Source organism: Dipodomys merriami, unplaced genomic scaffold, assembly GCF_024711535.1.
Source record: "Dipodomys merriami isolate MVZ:Mamm:240054 unplaced genomic scaffold, mDipMer1.0.p SCAF_2, whole genome shotgun sequence".
Lineage (NCBI taxonomy): Eukaryota > Metazoa > Chordata > Mammalia > Rodentia > Heteromyidae > Dipodomys > Dipodomys merriami.
In genome coordinates this window covers 70,549,287-70,568,853 of record NW_027203381.1, presented here as the reverse complement: position 1 = coordinate 70,568,853, position 19,567 = coordinate 70,549,287, and the positions used below count along the sequence as shown (strand labels likewise).

At 40.5% G+C, this 19,567-nt stretch overlaps 1 protein-coding gene across 1 annotated transcript in view; it reads right to left on the bottom strand.

Moving 5' to 3' along the window:
* Heg1 (heart development protein with EGF like domains 1) overlaps positions 1-19,567 on the bottom strand; it is a 92,348-nt gene that overhangs the window by 15,247 nt on the left and 57,534 nt on the right. Inside the window, exons 13-15 of the mRNA XM_070028863.1 lie at positions 12,331-12,465; positions 4,791-4,833; positions 4,354-4,391 (exon numbers count right to left, since the gene is read on the bottom strand). Coding sequence (XP_069884964.1) covers positions 4,354-4,391; positions 4,791-4,833; positions 12,331-12,465 — 216 coding nt within the window. The remainder of the gene's footprint in view (positions 1-4,353; positions 4,392-4,790; positions 4,834-12,330; positions 12,466-19,567) is intronic.

Here is a 19,567-nt window from a genome sequence, read left to right as displayed (position 1 = left end):
CCCAGAATGCCTTTCAAATATTCCCATTCTTCTCTGTTCTATCCATTCTTTTATTCTCTTGGCACCTTTCAAAATTCACCTTTTTCAGGCCTACAGGCTTTGTGTAAACATGCCCAGTACTCCCGGCCCTCCACTATGACAGTTTCCCTTGTGATTCTGGCACTTTCTCCTGAGGTTTCTGCACTTTCTGTCTCACCAGCAGTTCTTCCTAGTGGCAATATCAGACACAGTAGTCCTCTCACCCTCAGCCCTGTTTTTCTTTGGTTCTGACAGAGGCCACTATGTGTGAGATGACTACTTTTAGCTAGATGAGACACCCAACTACCTTCTGGGTAGTAAGTGACCTCTCCTTCTGAGTAACGCTTGCTAACAAAGCATTTCCACTGTTGTAAACCTTTTAATAGCTTCCATGCAAGAACAGGGCAAACACAATTAAAAGGTATTTTATACACTTGCCATTGAACTGTGGGTTGGGGTGGGAAGACTGGGAATAGCCTTACGTGGGATGCTCTGGTTTTACAGAAAGGGGCTGTAAACATGGCAGGCAGTCTAACTCCTCCCTGGTCTGTTTTGTTCAGAAGGAACTGTATTGAGAATCTGGGGAAATGATGTTGAGTTCTATGACCACAGCAACAATAAACAATAAAACCAACAAAACCGCTTAGAGGATGAGAATCTTTTTCAAAAAGTGACTCTTTTGATCATATAAAATAATACTTATTGAACTTCAAGAAATACAAACGAGGATCTTTTTCTTTGTTTAAAAAAAGTGGTTCTGGGGGAGGATTGGGTGGAGGGTGCAGGGGGAGGCTGGGAAGGGATGGGAAGGGGAAACAAAGGAGGAGGCTACAATGCTTGATAAGAAATGTACTCATTATCTTGCCCATGTAATTGTAACCCCTCTGTACAGTATTTTCACAATAAAAAATAAATAAAAATTTTAAAAAGTGGTTCTTAAAAGCAATTAGAAGTGAACAGTTAAGTAAAATTATATAATAGTGTGGAATTATGAAAAGTGATCATATAAAATTATGAAAATGAAAGTATGTTCATGTATTAAGTTTAAAAATGATACATTCAGTGATGTCAAATTCCTTTTAAAAATGATTATACATATATATCCCTGGAAAGACGAACAATGCCAGTGCTTCCTTTAAAATTCAGATTCTGATTCAGTAGGTCTGAAGTGGGAGGCCTGAAATGCTGTGTTTCTAACAAGCTCCTGGGTAACATGGATGCTGCTGGCCCCAAGGACCACACTTAGCAAGAACACATGGTGTGAGATGGGTGGTGAGATTATTTAGTTGGATGACTACTAATAATAAAGTAATGAGGGAAGGCCAGGTACAAGAATGGACAATACCATATTCTCTTGCCACTGGACTTGGCACCTAAGGATGTCTGTACATAGAAGCTTTTTTCCCCTATGAAAACTTCAGCCTGAGTCACAACCCCTGCAAAGTAACTACTTTCTTCGCTGCTTTGGCATAAAACATTGAGTGATGAGTCATATAATCCCCAAAGGGGCTATCATTACAGATAGAGATTAAATCTAGGTGATTCCTGACCCCTTAACCTTAACACACTGGGCTGAGCCTAGAGCTCAGATAAGGAAGCAAGTGGCAGGTTTATATGTGGTGGAAGCAAGCACAGCAAATGTGTCCTTACGTATTATTACAAGTTATCATAGAATTCAGCCACTATTAATTGTTTTATAGTACTAAAAGTAATAACAGAAAGCAAAATCATAAAATGAAAGTCGGGTGTGATGAACTTCTAGAATCCCAGCACCCTGGAGGCTGGAAGTAGAAAGAGGACAAGTTAAGAGGCCAGACTGCTCTTACATAAGTGAGATCTTATCTCAAAAAACAAGTAAACAAAAATGACAAACTAATATTCTACACTACACTAATGACCAACTGTCAGTAACAGTTATAGCTGGGAACCCATCATCTAGGTAAGTGTTGCCCTCTGCTGGACATAGTAATGATGACTGAATAAATGTGGAGGAAAAAAAAGTCTGGGGGGATCTGAGGGGAATCTTGGCTACTTTCAGGCAAATGTCATGGAAAATAGCAGAACTTTTTCCTCATGTAAGAACTTTCAGAAAATTAAAGCAATGTGAGGGTACAGCATCGCTACACGTAACAGATGTTAATGATCTGGGGGCATGCTAGAAAGTGAACAGTACAATTCTGCATCTCAGGAAGCCCCTTCAAAGCACAGATATCCTCCTGAACACACATAGAAAGGTCCAGGACCCACACAGCTGAAAAACTAGTTTTCTAAAAAAGTGATTTTTTCTTTTTTGGTGCTGAGGATCAAACCTAAGGTCTTATGGTGCCATGGTGTTCTTAGTGACCATTTATATATAAGATTGTTCATTCTCATTCTTTAAAAAAAACTAAACATTAGGGCTGGAGTTAGTTCATTATGCCAATAATCCTTCTGATTCAGTTGGTTAAGAGCTGAGAATTTCAGTTCAAAGCCACAAGACTTTTATCTCCAAACAGCCAGCAAAAAACCTGAAGTGGAGATGTGGCTCAAACAGTTCTCTCTCTCTCTCTCTCTCACACACACACACCACCACCACCACCACCACCACATCTAGAACATTAATTCTATGAGTATTTCTTTCCATTCATTAACTCTATGCTTGTTTCCAAAACTGCTTCCCTGCTTCTTCTCACAGGCTCCCTACTCTAACTTCTTGCTATTTTTCTGTCAACAGAAATTAAATGATGAGGGGCATCAGTAGTCCTAAATGGGTATACAATCAATCCCAGCTCCCTAGATTATGGTCTGAGAGTGGCCCTGTGCTGGGTTTAGAGCAGTATGTCTTATGCCTTATTTTATTCTATTTTTCATTTTATTTCTATTTATATTCAAATTTCAATAATACAATTTTCTTTTTCTTTTTTTTTTTTGGGGTCCGGTTGTGGGGCCTGAACTCTGGGCTTGGGTGCTGTCCCTCAGCTCTTCAGCTCAAGGTTAGTGCTCTACCACTTGAGCCACAGTGCCACTTCTGGCTTTTTTTCTTTTTGCTTATGTGGTGCTGAGGAATTGAACCCAGGGCCTCAGGCATGCAAGGCAAGCGCTCTACCACTGAGCTACCTTCCCACCCCCAAGAAGCTTTCTTTTCCTTTTTTTTGGGGGGGGGGGGGTCCGGTCATGGGGCCTGAACTCTGGGCCTGGGCGCTGTCCTCAGCTCTTCAGTTCAAGGCTAGGGTGCTACCACTTGAGCCATAGCACCACTTCCGGCTTTTTTTTCCCTGCTTATGTGGTGCTGAGGAATCAAACCCAGGGCCTCATGCATGCAAGGCAAGCGCTCTACCACTGAGCCACCTTCCCAGCCCCTAACAAGAAGCTTTCTAAATAAAGATAATATCACTGAGGATATAAAAAGGAACGGGGAACCTTTACACAAATTAAATAAAATCATGTCTACATCCAATCCTGTACACTTAAAATATATACCATTAGCACACTTATCTACAGAGTAAAAGCTATTCTAAAATTAAGTCTTAATTGTTATTAATCCAATAACAATTGGATATATTTCATTTTTTGAATTTTAATTTCCAATGTATCAAAGTATTGATTTTTAAACAAATCACAGCTGGTCCAGGTGTGAACAGCAAGCTCACAAGTCACCACCAGCACTCTTAATTGCTCTGTATTTTACTGTTTACTTCAGGGGTGCAGATTCCACCTTGTAGGCCTGACCCCTGGCTGGCACTACATTCAACATCTCCACACTGTCCCCAAATTTTCCTGTCTACTCTCCATGCTCTTTTTCTAAGCTATGAATTTTGTGAGCAACCCCACAGTTACTGATTATTGTCTAAACTTCTCATCCTGGTGATCAAACTCCAACAGTTCAGTCTCCATATACTTTGCCAACCAACCCCTACCATCTGTCTTTTTCTCCTTTTATATTCCTGGCACACCCACTCACAAATTGTACTCAGAACAAACACCATGACTCCATGGCTGCCCTCTGTCTGGAAGTCTTTCTCCTCTCATACTTGCCAATCCAATTCCATTCTCAGAAATACACAAAGGTGTGTGCATTCTCCTCTGGGGGTGGTCTCTGCCCTGACTCCCACCTGTACTTGCTTTATCATGTTAATTCTCCATATATGCAGGGTCATCTAGGGATGCTTATCTCCCCCTTTCAGACTTTGAATGCTACAGAGCTCCAGGACAGGTCTTTCTCTTTGTTTTCCCCAATGCTACCCAGCACTGGGCTTGGAATTACATGAAGGAAAACAGGAAGTTGCACCCCCTCCCCCACGTACACACCCCCCTCAAAGGCCAGGCTCCTGTTCAAGTACACTTAGTTATACTTACGGTTTCCACAGTTAAGACCACCAAGGCCAAATGGGCAACTGCAAGTCAAGAGAGAAAAAAAGAACAAGAATTAGTTTCAAACCTCATAAGAGGTAATTTCATTATTTAGCACAGGTTCTTTATTAGGTGTTTATTTTAGTTTTTCTTTTTTTGGTCGTGGGCCTGAACTCTGGACCTAGGCGCTGTCCCTCAGCTCTTCAGTTCAACACTAGCACTCTACCACTTGAGACACAGTGCCACTTCCAGTTTTCTGAGTGGTTTATTGGAGATAAGAGTCTCACAGACTTTCTTGCCTGGGCTGGCTTTGAACTGTGATCCTCAGATCTCAGCCTCCTGAGTAGCTAGGGTTCAGGCGTGAGCCACCGGCGCCCAGCTAGGATAGTTTTTATAATAGGATTTGCAACAACTTCATCAGAGTAAATGGCCATGGCACCTACCTCATACAGGTTTCATTTTCAAGTCTATATCCATCTTCACATGCTATAAGAGAAAAGAAAAACCCATGAATGTGTTTATTAATCTCCATGGTTGGAACTCATGTTTACCTGCTGGCTACCCTGAAGTATAAAAAAGAACATTCTAGAAGCCGAAACATTTCTTAACCTCTTTATTGATTTCAGTTTCCCATCTATAAGCAGAAGATAAGAAACAGATAATAATTCTGACTGTATAGTGTTTAAAAAAAAATTAAAGCCTGGTGCCTGTGGCTCACACTTATATTCTTAGCTACTCAGGAACTGAGATCTGAGGATCATGGTTCAAAGCCAGCCTGGGCAGGAAAGTCCGTGAGACTCTTATCTCCAATAAACCACTCAGAAAACTGGAAGTGGTGCTGTGGCCCAAGTGGGTAGAGTGCTAGCCCTAAGCTGAAGAGTTGAGGGACAGCACCCAGGCCTAGAGCTCAAGCCCCACAACCAACCAAAAAAAAAAAAAAAATGCTAGAGCTAAGTGTTGGTGGCTCATACCTGTAATCTTACTCAGGAGGCTGAAATCTTAAGGATCTGTGTGAGGCAGAAAAATTGGCTGGACTCCATCTCCAAAATAACCATCAAACATATTTTATAAGATTATTTCTTTGTTGCTTTGTATGTTCCTCCCCCACGGTATAACCCCTGCTTTCACTGTATTTGATGTCGGTATAATTTGTGGAGGGGAAGGGAAAAAACAAAGCATTTAAATAGGGATACAGGTGGACCCATTGCAACAATGAGATGTACAAGTCCTTATGGCGAAAAACAAACTTTACAACTTTGGGGGGGAGGAGGGGAGGAGACGGGAAGGGATGGGAAGGGGAAACAAAGGAGGAGGCAACTTTATAAGAAATGTACTCATTATCTTGCCCATGTAACTATAACCCCTCTGTATGGTATTTTCACAATAAAAAACAAAACAACCATAAAAAAATTGGGGCTGGAGGTGTGGCTCAAGTGGTAGAGTGGCAGTTCAGCAAACACAAGGCCCTAAGTTCAAACCTAAGTACTATCAATAAAAATAAAATAAGCTGAGCATGGTGGTACAGACTATTATCTCAGCTACTCAGGAGGTGGCCATAGTTGGATCACGGTCCAAAGCAAGCTCAGGCAAAAATACAAAACCCTTTCTGAAAAATAAATGAAAGCTTGAAAGGGGTAGGAACATGGCTCAAGTATCAGAGCTAGCAAGCACAAGATATGAGTTTAAGCTTCAATACCACCAAATAAATAAGAAACATACAAGCTGGGACTCAGTGGCTCATGCCTATAATCCTAGCTACTTAGCAGGCTGAGATCTGAGGATCGTGGTTCATAGCCAGCCTGAGCAGGAAAGTCTGTGAGACTCTCATCTCCAATTAACTACCAGAAAACCGGAAGTGGTGCTGTGGCTCAAGTGGTAGAGCGCTAGCTTTGAGCTGAAGAGCTCAGGGACAGCACACAGGCCCAGAGTCAAGCACCATGACCGACAAAAACGAAAAACAACATACAAATATATAATAACCTGTAATTTATCTCATGGCAGATCATTAAAGGGCTGTGAAATTGAACTGCAATATTTGAGATCCTTGAATCACCCTTTCTAAGCTACCTTCTCATGTACGAAGGGCAGTTTATTATAAGAAGCAGACATGGGAAATCTCTATGGCACTTATTGCAGGATGTCATAGATGTTGCAATGCCTCTTAGGAACCATGATGCCCAAAGAAATTTCTTGCAGGCTCCAGTGCCTAAAAGGATGGAGATTCTCCTGAACAACTAGCTATACTTTACATTATGAACCTTCATTCTTCAAAATTATGTTCCTTATTTTTGATTTATTGTCCAGGAATTCAGAACCTGAATGAGTAACTATCTTTAGCAAACATATGGTTTATCTTTCTTCATTTTCACTATCATTCTGGACTCCACAAAGTAGTTAATCTCTCCTCAGTCTAATTTATCTTTCAAATATTTAAAAATCTTACTTTAAAAGCCAAGTGCCAGTGGCTGTAATTCTAGCTACTAGGGAGGCTGAGATCTGAGGATCACGGTTCAAAGCCAGCCCAGGCAAGGAAAGTCTGTGAGACTCCAATTACCTACCAGAAAACCAGAAGTGGCACTGTGGCTCAAGTGGTAGACTGCTAGCCTTGAACTGAAGAGCTGAGGGACAGAGCCTAGGTCCAGAGTTCAAGCCCCCACCACCGACAAAAATAAATAAATAAATAAATAAAAATAAAAAAATCTTACTTTAAAGAACCTCAATGAAAATTGTGATCAATAAAAAGATGAGGGAAAGAGAGACCAACTCTGTTAGGTTGGGTGCATAATAGTAGAAAGAGGTTGTGCTAGTTAACTAGAAGAGGAAAATGTGGTCCAAGTAGATTTGTATGTATGAAAATAAATTACAATAAAAACTTAACATTATTAATAGTAAAAGGATAAGGGAAAGTGACTGATGGTGTGATATGGATTGAAATACATTTTTTGTATTCTAATAAAATGCATAACATCTTATAAGAATTCTCATTAGGCATTTCAAATCTTTTATGCAAAAAGATGGACCATAATCATATCCCATTTAGAAATGTGATAATGAGGCCCCATCTCCAATCTCTGATACCTTAAATTTTCTTCTGGGCCTTACTAGAGTTGGGCTTCTCTAAAGAATGGGCTGAGGAAATCTGCCTTTTATTAGCCAGTACAAAAAGCATTGTGCTTGGCAGGTTCCTTCCCAGTTTGTATCTCTGTATCATGTTATAATACTCAGGGTTATGGAAATGAAGGAAGCTACCTAGGGACAGGTGATCCAGGGCTCAGATTTCAGGCTGCTTGAGGAATGCTCATTTCCCCACCCATCTCAGCACTGAAGCAGACCCTGTCACACTAATCTCATTCTATTCTGAACACATTTCTTTCCTGGAATTTTTTTTTGTGGTGGGAGGGGATCGGTCATGGGGTCTAAACTCTGGGCCTGGCCACTGTCCTTCAGGTCTTCATCTCAAGGCTAGCGCTCTACCACTTGAGCCACAGCACCACTTCCGGCTTTTTCTGCTTATGTGGAGCTGAGGAATCAAACCCAGGGCCTCATGCACGCAAGGCAAGCATGCTACCACTGAGCTACCTTCCCAGCCTCAAAGAATTTTTTTAATTGATCATGGAGCTTGAACTTAGGGTCTAGGCTCTGTCCCTTAGCTTTTCTGGTCAAGGCTAGTGCACTGGAGTTCACATCTGTAATCCTAGCTACTCAAGAAACTAAGATATGAGGATTATGGTTCAAAACCAGCCCAGATCGCAAAGTCCATGAGACTCTTATCGCCAATAAACTACTTTTAAAATGCCAGAAGTGGAGTTGGAGCTCAAGTGGTAGAGTGCTAGCCTTCAGCAAAAGCAGTTCACGGACTAGAATTCAAGCCCCAGGACACACACACACACACACACACACACACACACACACACACACACACACACACACACGCACGCGCACACAATCACACACACTCACACACAACCACACACACACAAACACAAAGGCTAATTTAGTCATTCTTCAAAGATTGTATGCTACTTCAATAGAATGCTACTGCATGCTTAGAGCTGTCCTGAGGGCTCCTAGGGAAGCCCTACCAGGAAGCTCTGGTGCTCATTAGGGCCAGCCTCTCACTGCATACTCAAGAGGGACTGACTACAGAGCACTAAAGATGAACCAATTATACCCCAACTGGGCTTCTCTCACTGCTATGAGAAAGAAGCAAATTCAAGCCTTATGGACTTGAAAAAGAGAAAGAAAGAAAAAAGGTGGAGTTTTAATGATTCTTTTGATCCTTGCAGCAAACTAAATCAAAAGGTGCTGATCTCTTCCTACCAAATTTGCTGCCCTATCATCTGTGTTCATTTAATAGACATCTGAGCCCCACAATAGGATAAGGACTATTCTAGACATGGTTCTGGCTCTTAGGGCACTTGTAGTCTGATAAAATGCAAAAATATTTTTTAGAATTTATATTTGTGTCCTGGTAGTTTTCTTCCCACTTTGTGGTTCATGAAGCCTACATGATGGAAAGAAGCTAAGAAGCCTATAGGAGAGGCACCTATTTGAATTTTAAATATGCCTATGCTCCAGCACCAATGACCAGAAGATGTCACCACTAACCTATTAGAACCTAGCTGACAGGGCTGTGGCCTATGAAGCTCCAAAATTCAATCTCTAGAGGCCTGATGGCCACATGTACTACTTACTAAGGAGTTTCATGTGGCCTCAGTGACAAGACAAAAGCTATTCAAGCTATTACATTACTTCTTGGATAACTAGTTGGAAAGCAAAGTATTGTTAGAGCATATATGTTTGTGTTTGTGTGTGTGTGTGTGTGTGTGTGTGTGTGTGCGTGTGTATAAAGAGATATAGAGATAGATATATACAGATAGATATAAATATATCTTTAGATAGATATTTATCTATCTATATAGAAATAAAGATCTATCTATCTATATAGAGATAGAGCCGGTGGCTCATGCCTGTAATCCTAGCTGAGATCTGAGGATCACAGTTCAAAGCCAGCCGGGGCAGGAAACTCTGTGAGACTCTTATCTCCAATAAACTACTAGAAGACCAGAAGTGGTGCTGTGGCTCAAGCGGTAGAGTGCTCGCCTTGAGCCGAAGAACTGAGGGATAGCACCCAGACCCAGAGTTCAAGCCCATGACCAACAAAAAATAAAAATAAAAAAATAAAAAAAAATCTCTATAGGCAGATAAGATACATAAATAGATATAACCTTTGTCTAATCCTCTATTAAAATAGAAAATAGAGTGTATGTATATTTCTTCTAAATCACTACAATCCAAGCTATATATTAGCAAGTTTCTATTCTATTTCTATATATACATACTTCTTAATGCCTTACATAAAGTATCAGTACACTGTCTTGGCTGGACTTTCAAAGCTACATATAAAATCAAAATCAAATGTAAGCCACTTTCACTACAGCTACTTAGTATGTGAGGAGCTCAATTATGAAAACTGCTCACTTGGAAATATAGAAAAGTGGTTTTAGGCCAACCAGAAGCAGGTAGTTAGGGCCATTCTTTTTTTTTTTAATTCTTTATTGTGATTGATTACATAATTTCCCAAATTTCACAGTATTGTGGGATAGTGATGCTTAGTTAAAGTCACAAACACATTCTAACTTTCATGGGGCAAATTGTCTATTGTGGTCTATAACATTTATGAGTTTATGAGCTTTGCAATACAGTTATTTCTTCCACATTGGGTGATATGTACATTTCTTTTGTTTTGCATAGCATCAGCTGTTCCCTCTTTCCCACTTGTTCCCTCCCTCCCATCGCTGCCATTGAGTTGCTTAGTTCGTTTTGATCAATGTCCAGTGCAGCTGATGGGTCCCGCTGCTCTATGTTTTTCCCTGATTCCCTCTAGTTCTGTGTCCTCCTTCTGGTTTCCCTCCGGTGTGCACATACATACCATGTATGTGATCAGCAGCATGGGGTTATTTAGTAGTAATTTGACCAGATGAGTGGAAGTCCTTCGTTTCTTAAGCCTTGTTAACTTTGTCATATCACCTTACATTTTCGATTTAACATCCACTTATCAGGGATACCATGTGCCATTTGTCTCTTTGCTCTTGGCTTACCTCGCTCAACATGATTTCTTCTAGTTCCATCCATTTGTTAGGGCCATTCTTAAAGAAAAACACACAGGGGCACTTCTACACAACTACACTCCTGTCTGCTTTGTATTCTCTGGCCTCATCTGCACAGCACCCCACAAATACAGATTTTAGTGTCATCACTTTCCTGCATGAAGCCAGGCGCAAATCCTCAATTCTAAGAAGGGCATGGACATTTGCATTAAGCATTAAGATAAAAGGGAATTAGGAATCATTATCTCTTTGTAGCAAAGCAGCAGCCTGGCATGGTACTGAGAAATGCTGTGTTCCAGTCATGTACTGGGATGAATGCCCAACTCAGAGGGCAGGCCTTCCTTCAAAATGCCTCACAGGTCTTACCTGGAGAGCTGCCGATGTCCACTTTAAAATAACTTTCTATCTAAACCTAACAAGGTCAGAGGGTCTGAAGCTCTAGATGAGAACACTGACCCAAAATACAGTTTTGTATTCTTTTGATGGACTGCATCTGCTAATAGGAAGTCCTGACAGAAATAAGCAGCATGTCACCTTCCCCAGTAGGTGATTTTTACTCAGATCCCAGTACATCTGTTACCAGCAAGCTATTAACTGAACAGGAAATCTGTGCCATCCACATTCTAATGGGAGATAAATCTTAAAGCCCCATAAAAGAACAGCCCTATGTATTGGCAGTTTCTGTGATGATCACAAGGGCAGCAGTCCTTAATGGCAGAGTACAGAGTGTCTGTGCATTAATTTTATGAATTAATTTTATTTTAAAGCAACATTCTTGAACTGCATTCATTGAACAGTCTTTATCTCAAAGGGAATAAGTTTAAGTCTTACCCAAAAAGTTAGTAGAATTAGATTTCTGCTCTCAAATACTTTTTTTGGTCAGTTGTGGGGCTTGACCACTGGGCTTGGGCACTGTCCCTGCGTTTTTCAGCTCAAGGTGAGTATGCTCTACTGCTTGAGCCACAGTGCCACTTTGGTATTCTGGTGGATGATTGGCAATAAGAGTCTCACAGACTTTCCTGCCTGGGCTGGCTTTGAACCTGATCCTCAGATCTCAGCCTCCCGAGTAGCTAGGATTACAGGCGTGAGCCACCCACACCCAGTTTGCTCTCAAATACTTTATGAAACTTTTAAAGCTGTACCACATTAATTTAACAAAAACCTAAGTAAAATACAAGAGCTTACTAAGCACCTCCACACAATTGCCTCCCTCAATTCTTAAAATATATAATGACTATCTTTAACACTCACTTTAAAGAAGAGAAAACTGAGGCTCAGAGACATGAAATGCTTATCTAAGATGAAATTTGATTAGTGAGGCAGGGTTGAGCTCTGACTCAGGTCCTCTGAGCTTTACTGAGCCACAGCTAACCCTAAAGATCCAGGCCAGACTCCATGCTTGTCTTCCCAACTTAAAAGATTAGCAGGCAACAGATAAATCTCTGGGAAATACAACAATATTTTTCTAACTTTCTCCAAGTGAAAATAAGAAAAGGTATTAACATAAGCACTCCATTCTTTTTTTTCCCCTTTCAAATCAGATTGGACAAGCTAGCATGCACCAGACAGAAATATTACTATTATTCCAAGGAGATAACTTATTCTTCTGTGAGCAAAATAACAAGAATAGTCACTCCTAGTTTAGAAGAATACACCCAGAACAGAAAGGGGGGTGGAGAAGGGAAGGAGGGAGGGAGGGCGGAGACAGAGAGAGAGAGAGAGAGAGAGAGAGAGAGAGAGAGAGAGAGAGAGAGAGAGAGAGAGAGAGAGAGAGAGAGAGAGAGAGAGAGAGAGAGAATATGTATATACCAAGTAGACAGAAGCACCTCTGTCCTGGAATAGGGCTCAGAATGATGGGTGAACCTGTCTGTACCTCTGCAGGAATGATCCATCTTATTAAACTGGAAGTAGCCTGACTTGCACTGGCACAGGGCAATGCCATCCAGGTCAGTGCAGATGGAGGTCTCTTTGTCACATTCTGGACTCTTCCGCTTGCACAAGCTGCCCGCTGGAATGAAAAAAAAAAAAGACAATGAAACAAACAAAACCTTCTTTATCTCACATCTCAAGATGCCTGATCTGCTATTTCAAGAGGCTTTGGAAAGAGTTTCCCACAGGGTCTCTGAAAAGCATATTCCTCTCAGAGGTCTGCTCTGCAAAGCCTTCTGCTATTCCTGTGTCAGGCCCAGAACCATTTACAAAATCTACTATTCCCCATGGAGAAACCAAGCTGGAAAGAAACAGGACACTGTCCCTCCTCTGATACCCACTGCAAATGATGGCCTCAATGTGAAGTGTTCTGTTGCTTCACACCAAAGGACTGTGTGAGGGGAGGGAAGTACAGGTCAAAGAGTCAAAGAAAACTCAAAAAATGAGATCATTTTCTAGGTTGAGATTAGTTGAACACTAGCACTGGCCAGATTTTACCTCGGGTGAAAGTGTGTCTTGGTCTGTGTCTGAATGATCTAGTAAGGTTAGGGATTCCACCCTCCCTATTTTGACGCCAGTTCTGGGGCCTAAATTCAGGGCTTCAAGATCTTGTTTAGCTTTTCTGCTCAAAGCTTGTGCTCTATCATTTGAATCTGAGCTCCACTTCCAGATTTTTGCTGGTTAATTAGAGATAAGAGTCTCTCAGATTTGTCTGCTTGGGTTAGCATTAAACTATGAACCTCAGATCTCAGCTTCTTAAGAAGCCAGGATTAGTCATAAGCCACCAGTACCCAGTTTAAGGGGGACAGTTTTTTGGCTAAGGGCCATCTGAAAATTTATAACTTCATTCATGGACCATGCAAGATTATCAGCATAAGCAGATGGCCATGGGCAGCCACTGAGAAGTGTATGAGAAGCATAAGCATCTGTCCTGCCATGTACCAAAGGATTTTATGGCCACAAATTCCCCACTTCTACCCTAGGGAAGCCAAAATCACTTCTGGTAGAGTAGCAACATAACAGAGACTTATTGTAAGGAAAGGTAGGAGCAATAATCTGCATACCCAAAGCTGGAGTCTAGTTATGTTTATCTAGTTGTCCTCCAATTACAGTGATGATTCCTTGAGGTTAATTCTTCTTTGGCTCTTTGGGAGTTTTCATGAGGTACATATGTGGCAAAGGTGCTATCAGCCTATCAGCCACCATACCACCACCAAGAAACAGACAAGGAGCTGATTACTCAGGCTGCTTCCATATTGACTTTAGGATCTTATTAAGTCATGGATAATGAAGAATCATTTCATTCTTACATAAAAAGCATTCATGGTTGGGCATATGATCTTATATAAGGTTTTATATAGCAGATAAGAGGGTGCATTTCATCTTCTGAGATAGGCCCAACAAAAAAACATGTGTAAATGGGGTACACAGGCAGTAGAACAAAAATATGAAACCAAGTAGATAGTGAATAGTAACTCAGCTCCACCCATGTATGGGACAAAGTTAGACAGAAATGTACAAGAGGCAAAAGTTAGATCAACTTGGGAAGAGAGCTGCAAAGGGAAGGCAATGAAGAATGGCTGCTTGTTTTCTAGGCACAGTCTTCCCTCTTAAACCTTAAAGAAGACTCCGACCTATTAAGAAGCCTACTATCAGATGTTACCATTCCAACTGCCCCTTGCGTAGGCACATTCTAGTGAGGGGGGCTGGCACAGGGCTCAGGCTGCACAGGATTCCCATTATCAACCCCTCTTATGAGTTCTGAGAGCTAGGGCTGGTGGACAGCCTGGTTGTAGGGAGGTAAATGCAGGACACAATTCCATTCTCAACACTGAATTTCCTGCCTTTATCAGTGGAAGCTGACGTGCTAAACCAGAGCCCCGTTTGTGTGTGTGATAAAATTTCTTTTGTTTATTGTAAAAAGTTTGTATTTAAAGGGGAAAGAATTTAAAATGGAAAATCTCACCAGGCAAACACTGTAAAGCTGGCACTAGAGAGGCACTGAACCTTCACAATTCCTCATATAAACTCTTTGAAAACTGTATAGTCCCTTAGCCTTAATACTTTTAGGACAGTAAAGCTCTCTAGGCTGTACAGCTCTGTCCAGAGCCAGAGCTGGCTGGCCTGATTAGATATTTTCTGGAAGCCAATGACATGTTTTCTTTCCATCCTGCTCATTGATCCAGGCTACTTGCACAAATGTTTATTGCTGTGCTAAACCAATAGTTCCCTGCACAGAGCAGCTTCATGCAAAAGCAAGGAGAATAAGTCCCACCTCAGCTATGAGTTGTTTCTTAAAAATTCTCAAAGACCATTCTGGCACAAATCCATCAAACAGAACCACACATAATCTCATTTTCATTTTAGGCCCAGTGATGTGATTTTTCTATGTTCACAATTCCCATAGTCTTTCCTAGGCATAACATCCGTCAAAACAGACAATGAGCACTTAAGTAAATCTAGGGCTGAGACAGTCCATGGGGGATTTCCAAGGTCTCTAAACTTTTGGAGGTCATGACCTACAGTTCTTTGAAAGGCAAGGAACTGAAAGGAGAAAAAAAAAAAAAAAACCTCTCTTTTCCAATGGAGGTATCTAGAGTAGCCCAGTGCTGCCCATAAACCAAAAAAATACTCATATGTGCAGAAATCAGAGTCTACTTATTTTGCACTTAGAAAAGTTTGCAAGAGACCAAGTTGGATGGTGGTTAAAACCTGAAGAAGGCATGAATAGAAAACCAGGAAAGTGAGCCCATTTTCAGCCATTAGGCATAGCTGTCTTTTTTCTTCAAAAAAGAAAAGTAAAGAATGAGGTCTCAGGGCTGGGAAGGTGGCTCAGTGGTAGAGCGCTTGCCTTGATGCATGAGGCCTTGGGTTTGATTCCTTAGCACCACATAAGCAGGAAAAAAAAAGCCGGAAGTGGCGCTGTGGCTCAAGTGGTAGAGCGCTAGCCTTGAGCTGAAGAGCTGAGGGACAGCGCCCAGGCCCAGAGTTCAGGCCCATGACCAGACCCAAAAACAACAACAACAACAACAAAGAATGAAGGCCTCAGCACGGAAGCAATGATCACAGGAGTTTCTTATAAGCTATATCCAAGCAGCCTGAAGAAGAGAATAGACAGGGTCATTATAAATAGACTTTTATAAATCCAAATATCTAGCCACTTGAACTGCAAGGCACATAAGCATTTGCTGGGGGCAAAAAAAAGTATTTCGGTGATCGTGTAGAATGTAGTCCATAAATAATTGATAGCATCCTCACTGAGGAGGAAAAATGGGCACTCTTGGGGCCTCAGCAAGAGAAATCAGAAAGTAAACCTCAAAAGCCTCGTTCTCATCACAATGTATGTGAGCACAATGAATTTTTTTACACCAATTTCCCAAATGATAGCTCCTTCAACTGCAAAAAGTTTAGCCAATTTTTTTCAAATACATAACTAGCTGACCTCCAGCACTAATCTTGGAGTGAAATGTTAACTACCCAGAACTGAAGCTCTGCAATATCCTGGCCCGTGTGGGAAGCTCTGTGAACCAGCAGTTACAACATCGTGACCTAATTGAAATGTCCTTAATCAACCACCAGATAGAGTGCCAAAACCTGATACCTTTAATTTATATCCAGCATCTGGCTACCAGATGGAGGTTTAGACTAGATTCTACATCCTTTGCCAGCTCTAGTGATGTGGTAAAATGAACCCACTTTCATCACTTATGATGCTCCAAGTGGGACTGGCCCCTTTGCAAAAATCATTTTGATTCCAGCATAGTTTTCCCACCATAGATGTAAAACGCCCCCAATCCTAAAATCCAAGTCTGCTTTCCTAACTCTAATCCCTTTCTTCCTTTACCTTACCCTAGATGCATCTCAGAAGCGTCTGATAAGAAGCAACAGATGTGTTGAAAATGAGCTGTAGAACTTATGGGTGGGGATAGGAGGGAAAAAACTGGGAGAAAGCCAGAGAACGGGTGACATTGTCTAAAAAGAAGTGTATTAATTACCTGACTTATGTAACTGTAACCCCTCTGTACATCACTTTTATAATAACGATTAAAAATTTTTAAACAAATTAAAAAAGAACAGAACAGGAAAGCCCTCATCATTATTAACACCTATGGTAGCATTTTGCCCTACACTCTTCTAGTCTTATTATATGACCTTATAATTTTTGAGGCAGTTGAAAGTGTAATACTTCACATGCTTTTTAAAGATTTTGCTTAGTAATAACCATGATGATGGTTGGGGCCACTTAGAATCATGTCCACTCCATGTTTGAGTTCCTGTATCCACAGCAAACAAGAGTAGCTTCTCTTTGTTCTATCAGCTCATATAGCCTCTCCTCTTACCCCTACTATCTAGAAGAAATAGAAGTTGAAAGCCAAGGATCAGGTGCCTTCAAGGCCATGTGCATACAAAACTGTGTGTGACATATTAATACAGGGAAAAAGCCAAGAGGAGGATAGTACCATTACCAACTTATACTCCCCAAACATTGGAGCACCCAAATATGTTAAGCAAATACTCTCAAACTTACAGAATAAAATAGATCCCAATACGATAACACTAGGAGACTTTTAACACCCCACTCTCACCAAAGGACAGGTCTACCAACCAGAGGATTGGCAAAGAAGCTACCAAATTAAGTGAGGCCATACTTCAAGTGGAACTAACTTACATTTACTGAGTATTTCACCCTAAAACAACACAGTTTTTCTCAGCAGCTCATGGAACTTTCTCCAAAATAGACCATATCATAGTTCATGCAAGGAACTTAAGCAAATACAAGGGGGCTGACATAATCCCCAGTATCCTATCCAACCACAGTGGAATCAAGTTAGCTCTTAATAACAAAGCATACTGCAGAAATCATACATGGAAATTGAACAGCACACTTCTAAGCAACACCTGGGTAACACAAGAAATTAGAGAAGAAATTACAAAGTTCCTACAATTCAATGAAAATGAAGACACATCACAAAGAAACTTGTGGGACACAGCAAAAGCAGTCCTGAGGGACAAATTTATCGCCCTCAGTGCCCACATCAAGAAATAGAGACAGACCAAGTAAATAATCTCATGTTGCAATTAAAACAGCTAGAAAAACATGAAAAAATGGAACCTAAAGTTACTAGACAGAGCCAGATAATCAAATTAAGAGCGGAAATTAAAGAGATAAAGAAAATTATAAATAAAATCAATAAAACAAAAAGCTGGTTCTTTGAAAAAATAAAATTGATAGACCTCTGGCAAGTTAATTATGAAAGGAAGAGAGGAAACCCAAATTAACAAGATTAGGGATGCCATCGGGAAAATCACAACAAATACCCAAGATATCCAAACAATTATAAAGAACTATTTTCAAAAGTTATATTCTCTAAAGAAAGAAAACCTAGCAGAAATGGATGCATTTTTAGAGAAAAACAAGTTGCTCAAACTGAGCAAAGAAGAAGTCAATCAATTAAGTATGCCAATATCTTACAACAAGATACAGGAAGCAATCAGAAGTCTTCCAACAAGGAAAAGCCCAGGACCAGATGGATTCACAACAGAATTCTATAAGACCTTTAAAGAAGAACTAATACCCATACTCCTCAAGCTCTTCAGAGAAGCAGAGAAGGAGGGAGCTATCCCAAACTCATTCTACGATGCCAGTATCACACTCATCCCCAAACCAGGCAAAGACCCAACAAAAAAAGAGAACTACAGACCAATCTCCTTGATGAACACAGATGCAAAGATCCTTAACAAAATTCTAGCTAACAGAATCCAGAAACACATAAAAAAAATCATACACTAGGACCAGGTAGGCTTCTTCCCAGAGATGCAGGGATGGTTTAACATACGTAAATCAATAAATGTAATCCAACACATCAACAGAGTCAAGGTCAAGAATCACATGATTATCTCCACAGATGCAGAAAAGGTTTTTGATAAAATTCAACATTCATTTATGTTAAAAGCTCTGGAGAAAATAGGAGTAGAAGGAATATTCCTTAAACCAATAAATCCATAGACGAAAGACCAATAGCCAATATTATCCTTAATGGGGAAAAACTACAACCAATTCTCCTAAAATCAGGAACAAGGCAAGGATGTCCACTGTCTTCACTCCTCTTCAATATAGTCTTTCAATTCTTAGCTAGGACAATAAGAAAAGAAAAAGACATTAAAGGGATCTGCATAGGGAAAGAAGTTAAACTATCCCTTTTTGCAAATGACATGATACTATACCTTCATGATCCCAAAAACTTCATCCCCAAACTGTTAGAAATTACAAATCACTTCGGCAAAGTAGGAGGATACAAAATCAACCCACAAAAATCAGTTGCCTTCCTGTACACTGACAATGTACAAGCAGAGACGAAAATAAAGGAAGCAACTCCATTCACAATAACCCCCCTAAAATAAAATATTTAGGAATTAACCTAACCAAAGATGTAAAAGAACTATTTAATGAAAACTAGAAAGAAATTATAGAAGACACAAGGAAATGGAAAGACCTTCCATGCTCTTGGATAGGCAGACTTAATATAGTAAAAATGGCAATACTGCCAAAATTAATATATAAATTCAATGCAATTCTTATTAAAATCCCAATGACGACATTTCTGAAATACAGAAAACAGTCCAAAAATTCATATGGAACAACAAAAGACCTAGAATAGCCAAAACAATTCTAGGCAAAAAAAGACAACATGGGAGGGACCTTGATGCCAGACTTCAAACTCTACTATAGAGCAATATTAACAAAGACAGCATGGTCCTGGCACAAAAACAGACCTGAAGACCAATGGAATAGAAGATCCAGAAATAAAACCACATGCCTACAGTCAGCTGATACTTGACAAAGGAGCCAAAGACATACAGTGGAAGAAACACAGCCTCTTCAACTACTGGTGCTGGGAAAACTGGGTGGCCATACGCAGAAAACTAAAAGTGGACCCCAGCTTATCACCATGTACCAACATCAACTCAAAATGAATTAAAGACCTTAACATCAAACCTGAATCTCTGAAACTACTGCAGGACAGAGTAGGAGAGACACTTGAACTTACAGGCACAGGCAGGAACTTCCTGAACAGTCCCAGGGTCACAACAAATTGGAGAGAGACTCAACAAATGGGACTACCTTAAAATAAAAAGTTTCTGCACAGCTAAAGCTATAGCAACCAAGCTAGAAAGACAAC